At 37.9% G+C, this 10,551-nt stretch overlaps 1 protein-coding gene across 1 annotated transcript; it reads right to left on the reverse strand.

The window, feature by feature from the left end:
* Window positions 1-2,611: 2,611 nt before the first annotated feature.
* Window positions 2,612-9,916, reverse strand: LOC145552070 (GTPase IMAP family member 8-like). Its single transcript, XM_081608497.1, has 3 exons — window positions 9,163-9,916; window positions 6,313-6,985; window positions 2,612-3,371 (listed from the first exon to the last, which is right to left on the reverse strand). The coding sequence occupies exons 1-3, from the start codon at window positions 9,914-9,916 to the stop codon at window positions 2,612-2,614; spliced, it is 2,187 nt and encodes a 728-aa protein (XP_081464623.1).
* Between the last annotated feature and the right edge of the window lie 635 nt (window positions 9,917-10,551).

Raw genomic sequence — 10,551 nt, forward strand, 5'->3', positions numbered from 1 at the left:
AGTCAATACAGGGTCTTAAGGAACCATCCTTTTTGCCCACAAAGAAGAATCCTGCACCAGCTGGGGAGGAAGAAGGACGGATGAAAACTGCCTTGAGTGAGTCACTGACATAATCCCTCATGGCCTTATCCTCTGGGCCAGAGAGAGGGAAAAGACGACCTCTGGGAGGAAAGGTACCAGGGAGCAAATCAATAGCACAATCATAAGGCCGATGGGGTGGAAGGGCAGTGGCTCGATGCTTGTTAAAGACCTCCCTAAGGTCATGGTAAACAGCAGGTACTTTGGATAGGTCGGGGAAGGTCTCCTGTCCCGAGATAGGGACAGTACAGGGGACCGAAGCCGTTAAGAGGCAGGTGGAATGGCAAGATGGTGACCAGCCCAACACCTCACACTTAACCCAGTCAATGTGGGGGTTGTGTTTTCTCAACCAAGTGGCCCCCAAAATGACAGGGAGACCAGGGGAATTTATTATCAGGAAGGAAATGAGTTCATGGTGATTCCCGGAAATACTAAACTTAATGGGACCCGTTTCGTGGGTGACCTGGTGAAGTACATGGCCGTCAATAGCCAAAACTTCAAGATGCTTCGAGGTGGATACCAAGAGATTTGGCAAGGCCACGGTCCATGAACTCAGTGTCTGCTCCTGAATCAATAAAGACAGATAGGTGTTTGGTAAGGCAGTCAGTTTGGAGAAAGGCCTGAACGGAGAAAGAAGAGGATTTAATCTCTTTTGACTCAGCAGGAGCCTCTTACCTCCTACTGAGCCTGGCCTTTTGCTGGACACAGACAAAGTAGATGACCCTCTCCACCACAATAGAAACAAAGGCCTCTCTTAAGTCTCCGCTCTCTCTCTTGTGGGGATAAGCGTGATCAACCCATCTGCATAGGCTCCTCCGCCAGAGAGGTGGGAGATGAGCTCAAAGGTGGGGATGAGATTGATGGCTGTGGCCTGGGAACACGTTCAACTTGGTAAGTACGATTGAAAGAACTCCTCTCCAACCTTCTCTCATGAAGCCTCATGTCGATCCTTGTGGCCAGAGTCTCCAGTTCCTCCAAATCCTTGGGAGCATCCCGTGTAGACAGTTCATCCTTTACCTCCTCACTGAGACCCTGGTAGAAAGCGTCACATAGTGCCTCATCGTTCCAGTCACTTCTTGAAGAAAGAGCATGAAAGTCAATTATGTACTCTGTGACTCACCTCCTGCCTTGTTTGAGTTTGAGCAAACCACGTGTAGCCTCCCTCGCAGGCAGAACTGGATGGAAGACCCTGATTAGCTCCTTGGAAAAGTCCTTGAACTGATAACAAATGAGGGAGTCCTTCTGCCACTCAGCAGTACCCCATAACTTGGCCTTCCCAGAGAGAAGGGAAATAGCATATGCTACTTTAGCACATTCAGTAGGGAAAGATGATGGTTGAAGTTCAAAGACAATCTCACACTGAGTAATGAAAGGACAACATTGACTCTGCTCACCCTTAAACACCTCCGGAGGCGACAGACGGGGCTCATAAATGGGCGAGACCTGGTAGCCAGACTTAGAAGCCCTGGGGCTATGAGAAGTGCTCTTTGGGGGAGGAGAGGAGGACATCTTATCAAGCATAGACATCATTTCTTGCATGTTAGCTTCCAGGCGGTTAATAGCGCCTTCAACACTGGAACGCCACTCCTGTGTGGCTGACGGGTCCATAGTGGCCAGATTATACTGTAAGGATACTCAGAGGGGACCCGGAAATTCAACCACACACAGAAGTATAAAAAGGAAAAAAAAGTTTATTTTTTCAGATACTGGTTTCTGCTCAGGGAGAGGTCATCAAACACAGCACTGTAGAGCAGTGGACGGGTGGAGCAGAGGAACAGAGGGTCTGATGACAGGGAGATGCAGGAAACCAGAGACTTTGTCGATAAACAGGCAGAGGTCATTCACAGGAGGACAGAGAGCAAACCTAGCTTAGAGGGGCAGGCGGTAATCGATGGTCGTGAGGCAGAGCTTGGGTCAGGGTCCAGAATTCCAGAATAGAAGGGATCCGTGAAGGGCTTGGCAGGAGGGGTAAATCCATGGTCAGAAGGGGGGTCGAAGAAACACAGAAGGCTTGGCAGGAAACGCTGGATCTCTACTGGCTCGTGGCTGTCGATAATCTGGCAGGGAAGCAGAGGCTGAGGGGTGTTTAAGTAAGGCAAGGCCCAGGTGGAATAGGTAAGCAATCAGGCGTGCCAGGTGAACTGAATGAGTGCTTAACACAGCATGGACAGGATATGAATCATAACAGAATTCTATATATTCATCAAAAGTTCACTGGTTAAATAGGCTTGGTAAGCCTTAAACGGTGAAGATAGCGGGAGCGCGAAGGTACTGCTTCCTTACTCCATAATCGCCCCCTAGAGTTCCCCCGATAATGATTATTATTGTTATTATAATGATGATGATTATTATTCAGGGAGACTTAAGGACGCAAGAATCAAACCAACAACCTCACAAATCAGAGATGATGATGCTCAGCTGATCAGATATTTCCTATTTAGTGACATGATCAATAGTCTGCATATAACTGGTAAATATGTTATTTATGAAAATCAGGGTTTAATCATATCCATCCAAAACATCCCTAACATCATCACTGTATAACACATCTCTCATCTCTCCCTGCTCTTCCTGAATCTCTAATATTCATGTCTGGATTTTCTCTGAGCAGTCGGTCCATTTCTTGCTTGGCTCTCTGAGCCTCTTCAAACGTGTTATAGGTGTAGAAATTTCCTCCATTTCCCTCAATCATTCTGATGATCTTGTCCACCAGTCCCCTGACTTGATCGAGATCCTCAACTTCATTGTCAAAAACATGATATTTATCTTCAAATTTCTCCAGGATGGAGCACTGACGGATGATGTCTTTTAGAGGTTCTGATGTTCCTAACAGGTTTTCTATTTTAATTTTTTCATTTTTCAGCACGTCTCCCTGGGTAAACAGGATCATGGTGTATTTGGCAGCTTTTTCTCCAAACATTCTCTTGATTATTTCAATGTTTTTTTTGTATTCATTAGTGAATTTGTTGGGCTGGAGCACAATCAGGAACACATGAGGACCAGGATCCGCCAGGCTGATGCATCTAGCGATCTGTTTCTTAACCTCTTCATTACTTTTATCTGTCTCAAAGAAATCTGGAGTATCAATAACAGCCCAATTTAAACCATTAAAAGCATTGGTTTCCTTCTGACCCAATAATGTCACAGAGGAAAAAGATGGATGAGACTCAAAAGCTTTAGTCCCTAAAATCCTGTTTCCTGCTGCACTTTTGCCGACTCCAGTTTTCCCAAGAAGAACAATCCTGATCTCTGGCTTCTCTTTAGCTGTTGGAGAATTAGAAAACAATAATAAACTGAAAACAATTTCTATTCAGACAGATGCCAGTTAAACAAATCTTTTATGGTTAAATGTAATAATATTGAAGAAAATTAGGTAAATTAAAGAATTCATAAAACAGTAATAAGAATAATATTTTTCTTTTAAACTTTGCTAATCTTCCACATGTAAGAAAATGTGTTTCAGTGTTTAGTTAATATTTTCTAAATAAACTAATATTGTTGTAATTCGGCCTGTTGCAACGACAAATTTGGCTGGATGACAAATTGTCCCAGAAACCAATTTGTAATCTTTCGTAAGTTTCAGCAAACAAAGATACACACAGAAAATAAGTTCTTAAAATATATTACACAGTTCAGTAAATTACCAAGTAAATATAATTTGTTGGACATATAAATAGCTAAAATTGACCAGATTGTTTTCAGCCCTTTCCTGATAAATCAACCTATATTTTATTTGTTAGCTCTGAACTTGAAGTTATTAAAAATTTTAAATTTCCTCTCATGAGGTTATTGTTTCATTGATTTGAATAAATTATTGCCAATAGTTTATTGGTATACTAATATGTTGATTCATTGTAAGATTAGAAGCAATAAGTTAAAGCAAAGTGTTGGCAAAAATAATTAATTCATTAAGTCCAATAGCCTTTTAATTCCAATTTCAAAAGAAATTACAGTGAACTAATCTTTCTCTGGATTTTCAGCAGATCTTTTAGTTCACTGAGCTAAACATTACATTTATACACAAAAATGAGAATGGGACTGTCTATGAACTGAGAGAGATGATGATTTGATATGGTTAACATAATAGCCACAACCAGTGATAAACAATAAAATGGTCAACAAACTGTACCCATGACCTCAACCAGGTTCCAGTTTTTCTCACCATGAATATTTATATTATATACAAAAGCATCTGACATACCAGTGGATATGTGTGTATTTTGTGCTATTTAAAAATAACATAAAGCTCAGCAGCTTATAATGAAGAAAGCAACCATGTTTAAAAAATATTCACACATATACAGTTGTTCTCTCACAAAGACCATATATCCATAAAGAGCTCTTCATCAAAATAGCGCATCAAAGTATGAAAAACAGAGAATTTTGCTTGTGTTATTTCTCTATCAATTACTAATTAATCATTTCAGCAAAGTAATGTCTCACTTGTATTATATAACTTTTACAACTGTACCACCTGCAAAGTGTAACTTTATGTCAGTTAAAATAACACAAAGTTTGACTCCAAACCCATAGCATCATTTAAAAGCAGACTATAAAGGCACAAATTAGTTATTTTGTACACAAATTACATGTAACTATAATAATAGCAATAATTATTATCATTATCATTATTTGTTATAGTTAATCTTTTGTCTATATCGTTTGTAACACTTTAAGAACTTTTTGTGTGAACATTTATATCTGTTGTTGCTGTTGCATCTAAATTATCCTTTTCATTAACAATAAAGACTGATTCTATTCTATTGTATTCTATTCTATTCTATTCTATTCAGGTTTGACAGAATCTGCGACAGACTGGGTGACCCCGCCTCTTGTCCGGAACGTTAGCTGGAGATGGGCACGAGCACCTCCTGACCCCATTAAGGAACAAGGGTGTAAGAAAATGGATGGATGGATGTTTGACAGAATAAAATAAGTCTTGTAATAATTTTATATGCTGAGCAATTTTCCTGTGTGTTGGAACCACGGCCTGAAGAATCATCAAACCTGAACATATTTAAGTTAATCTGCTGATGTGACTTTGTTTGCTTTTTCACAGAGAATGTAAACGCCTCACAGGTAACATGCATCTTATGGATATGAACTATTACCTAATGTATTTTCCTATACGAGTTAAAAAAGGAGAAACTTTACTGTTTCCATCCAAATAATTTTTCCCCCATCATGTTAGGTATGTTTTTTTATTTCATGAGGCTAAAAGTGATTAATTTTTATCATTTCAGTTTAAACAAGTTTTCAAAAATAATGAAAAAGCATTGGATTTAATACTCTGGAGTTAAACAACACTAACTGGAGTCAGATTTCCGTGAGGCTCCACCTGCCGACGGCTTTGTGCCACTGCATTTTACAACAAATAAGGAGGGCACGTATGAACTCTTAAAACGACAATAACAACCGACAAAAAATAATAATGAAGAAAAACATTCAGAGATTTTTGATTAAAATCTATTTTCAGAGAAGTTTGTGTCTGACTGAAACAGTTAAAAGTAAACTGTGTCCTTCTGCTGAATCAGAGTTTTAGTTTTAAATCTTTCAGAAGAAATTTAATTAGATAAAAATCCCAAACATGCTACAGGTTGACCAAAAGCAGGTTTATCAACTTGTGCTCAAACCTGCTGATGTTTGTCATTGGCACAATGAAACAAGTTGAAGGTCTTTTCCTACATCATGATTGGGATTTAAACACTTTAATATAAATACAGTAAATGTGTTTGTGCTCTGAACAATAAGACACTGCTTTACTTTTTAGTCAAACCGACTTAAACTCCACTGACAAATACAGAAAATTATAAAAGTTAATTCTGTTTCTATGGATGTTTTTGGATTAAAAACAGAGGATCCTGAACATAAATAATTTTCTGCCTTGATTGTGTCACTTCACAATAATCTACAGCAAAAGTTTTCTTTTAAGATTTGTTGAAGTTATGAGAATAAAACTGAAGCAATCACACAATTGTTTAATTATGTTTAAAATTTAGATTAATTACAAAGCATGTTTGGAATGGAATGCATTCAAAAGGGTAATATTTATTTACACTGACTTTTTCCTCTGAATTTTAACTAAACTTACAGTGACTAATTAATTACATGATCAAATCATAATTTATTCAGTGATCTCTAACTCGATTCATCTCTTATCTAAACCAGTTGAGGATGTTGTTTAATATCCTGCAGCCCAGATTGTAAACTCCGACTGTTAATCTCCCAACTGACCACAATAATTGAGACACTATGTTGTAAATGACCTGAAAAATCTGCCTGCAGTCATTGGTAGTAAAGAAACGGTCAGAATGTACTAACCCAGACTTTCTCTGATAATACAGATACCCTCCATCTGAGATTGAATCTATTTTTCTCAGCAGATCCTGGACCTGCTTCCTGTTTTCCATCTTTTGGTTGTTGAACACATGATACATCCCACTGGTGCTCTTCACCAGTTTCTGCAAATTTTCATCTCTTTTTACAAACTGATCAATATTGATCCCAGTTTCCTCCAGTCGGTCTCCGTAGGTGAACAGGATCATGGTGAACTTGGAAACCTTTGGACCCAGAATCTCCTGCAGCATCTCCATTCCTCTCTTCTCCTGTTCAGTGAATCTTCCCAGCTGGATGATGAGCAGAAAAACATGAGGACCAGGAGAGCTCAGCTCCACAGCTCTCCGGATCTCAGCTTTCACTTCTTCTGGAGGAAGAGCAGAGCTGGAGAGTCCAGGAGTGTCCACCACAGAGACTCTATGAGAGAAAACTTCTCCTTCTGCCCTCTGACTGCTCAGAGTCAGAGGTTTGAGACTGACTTCAGAGTTAAACTCCTTCCTTCCCAGGATGGTGTTTCCCGCTGAGCTCTTCCCGACTCTTTCCTGACCCACCAGAACCAATCTGAGGTCGACTTCTGGTTCTGAAAACAACACAGCAGTTCAGGAGCAGCAGAGTAACACTTAGCTTCTGACAATAGTGTGGGTAACAGAGATTAGGTATCAAATTTAACAGCATTATTGCCATGATTAATAAAATGTGTTTTCTCAGAATATGGTGTCATTTCAACCATTCTCCTGTTTATGAAGTGACATGAGAAATCTTATCACAGATATTAGCTGTGAAACATAAACTAATTAATTAGCTCCAAAGTAATCAGACACAACTGGCTGACAGATGGGAGAAACAGGTGGGGGAGAACAATACAACATGCTATTGTTGTATTGTTATTCAACAATAGCATGTATTGTTGAATAACAATACAATGCTACAATACATGTAGCATTGTCGAATAACACGCTACATGTAACTGGAGAAGGCTGCACACTGTCCCTGTCTCATTAAAAAAGTTAAAACAACTCAATTCTCAATCATTTTGAATTTACATCTTTTTAAATATATCGTCTATCTGGTAACTAGAAACCATTCCACACCTATTAGAGATGTGATATGTGTACAATAAAATGAGTCACAGACGATTTTTAAGCTTTCAATTTATTTACATGTTAGAACATCGATAAAGTAGCAATGAATTATGTTTTTCTTGCTCACACAAATTTGAATGAATTAGCTACATATGGCACTAATTCACTGCCCAATACTAACTAGAAACAGCCATCAGAACCAGGAGGCGGGTCTTAGCGCTGCCAATCACAATCTCATATGGTGCCTCTTGTTTTCCTCCCCTCTTTGTTCTCTGCTCCCCGTCAAGAGATGCTAGTTAGCATGGCCACCAATGATGGCTTATAAACTGTTTTTCTATACCAGTAAGTTGTTTCTCCTCCATTAGTACATTTAGCAGCGAGTACATGAAGTGATTGACAGCGCTAAGATCCACTTCCTGGCTCTGATTCGTTGTTTTCAGTTAGAAGCGATTCATTTGTTCAGACAGCAATAGTAGCTCAGGGAGAAGATGGAGGAGATCAATGTTTGCACATATGATAAACTCACAACATGGTGACAATTTTAATGAATATGTAAAAAACTAAATCTTTATGAAAACTACATACTGCAGCTTTAATACCTGTTTGTTAAAAGTTTATCTGAGAAGATTTGACAGACAGAGGAGCAACGGTCCATGAGAAAAGTGTATATTGAGGAACCTTTAGCTTCATCTATAGGAGAAACAGCTAAACATTTAAACTTTGAGTACTATGTAACCTATTAGATTAATACAATGGTTCTAATACTCTGTCATAATGTGGAGCTCTGACTATGATAAACTCTTGTCATTGTGTTTTTGATGTATGGTTCACAAATTTACAACAGATTACTTGTCACTTGTTAAATGCTAAGATAAAGAAGATTATTAGAATGAAATAATGTATTTATCTTTTAGTGAGAAAACACCAAAGGAAGATAATAAGTTACATAAACGCTTAATCTTTATCACCATTTCAAAGCTTTATTAGTGCTGCAACAACACAAGGTAATAACACAAATCAACAATGTCCCTAACTGGTCTTGATTTCAAAGGCCATGAAAATATATGTTACATAATCCAGCAGGGAACACTTGCTGTTAATCAGAATGTAATCAATCAATCAATCTTCAAAGATATTATATCCAAGAAGAGAGGAAATCAGCATTTTAAGAAAATCATTAAATTAACTACATTTGCTACCCTTAGTCAGCTTAAAGCTCATGTAACGCACAAATCATCCTCATATTTTCACAGTTTCATGCGCTATTTATCAGGCTGATTGACAGTTAAAATTAGGACTGATGGAAAGGGAAATCAAACCAACAAGATTTGGAAGATGATTCTTCCTTCCTGAGCTCAACCACAGATGCTTAGATATTTCAGTAGCTGATTAATAAAATTATAAAATATGCTGGCACATAATTTGCTATTTTAAAAAATAAGAGTTAAATAAACTGCAGCCAAAGCATTACACTCATCATCACTGTATAGCACAACCCATCTCTTTCACTTCTAGAGCAGCTTCAACCACAACTGAAACTGTAGTCACTACTTCAGCTGCAGCAATAAGAACTTTAGTAAGATCCTTCAGACATCATAGATAAAAGGGTTCTCTCTCTCTGCCTTCTTTCTCGCCTCGTCAGGTTTGATGTTTGGAATTTCTCTACGCAGTCGTTCCTCTTCTTCTTGAATAGCTCTTTGTGCGTTGTTGAACATCTCATTGGTGTAGAAACTTCCTCCATTTTGCTGAACCATTCTCAGGATCTTCAGTAACAGTCCTCTGACTTGAGCAGGATCTTGAGCTCTGTTGTTAAAAACATGATATTTATCTTCAAATTTCTGCAAGACAGAGCACTGACTGATGATGCGTTTTACAGGTTGAAATGTTTGTAACATGTCTTCTATGTTAACGTTTTCCTCTTTCAGCTCATCTCCACGGGTAAACAGGATCATGGTGTATCTGGCTGCTTCTTCTCCAAACATTTTCTTAATTATTTCCACAGTTTTTTCATCTTCTTCAGTGAATCTGGTCGGTTGGATCACAATCAGGAAGACATGAGGACCAGGAGCCGCCATGCTGATGCATTTAGAGATCTCTTCCACAACCTCTTCATTACCTTTACCTGTCTCAAACAGACCTGGAGTATCAATAACAGCCAGATTTAGACCACCAAAAACATCGGTTTCCTTCTCACAGACTGATGTCACAGAGGAGAAACAGAGTTTAGATTTAAAAGCTTTCTTCCCTAATATGGTGTTTCCTGATGCACTTTTGCCGACTCCAGTTTTCCCAAGAAGAACAATCCTGAGATCCTCTTCAGCTGCTGGAGAATTAGAAAACAATAATAAACCGGAAGCAGTTTTATTCAGATAGAAGTAAACTAAAACAATGTCACTTACAAAATAATGTGTTACTATCATATTTATTAATCTGGAAGAAAATTAGGTAGATCACACAATCCTAATTAAAAAAAATTAGAAAATGTATTTTTTAATCTTAATTTGCTAATCTAATTGTGATTAGCAAATTGTGTTAGAAAATCTGTTCACATTTTCAGCTAATATTTTCTAAATAAATGAATACTGTTCAAAACCAAACTATATGTACACAGTAAATATTAAGAATATGTTCTACACTTTAACTAAAACATAATCTGTTTGTTTTTTTGTAAATATGTTTTGGCATTTAACATTTCTTTTCAAACTCCTGGTCATTAAGGAAATAAAAAAGAACATTATTATTTAGCTTGGTTTTGTGCATGGAAATCTATACAATTTTTAGTCTATCTGAGTCAATGAAGCTAAATTCTTTTTGATGTGAAATATATTGTTTAGATTCTGAATGACAAATGACAATAAAAAGCACCCTTTATTCACTGGGTGATTGTTGTTATGCGAGTCATAACAAGAATTTATGATTAAAAGTGCTCACTTTCTCATGTGAGTTAAAGAGCTTCTCTCTCTCTCTCCCCTTCACAGTGTTTTTCTGGAAGAATTAATTAAATTCAGTCTCACATTCTTAGTAATTTTTCTTTTTATATACAAAAGTACCTGTG

Source organism: Poecilia reticulata, chromosome 6 (assembly GCF_904066995.2).
Source record: "Poecilia reticulata chromosome 6, P_reticulata-male-v2, whole genome shotgun sequence".
Lineage (NCBI taxonomy): Eukaryota > Metazoa > Chordata > Actinopteri > Cyprinodontiformes > Poeciliidae > Poecilia > Poecilia reticulata.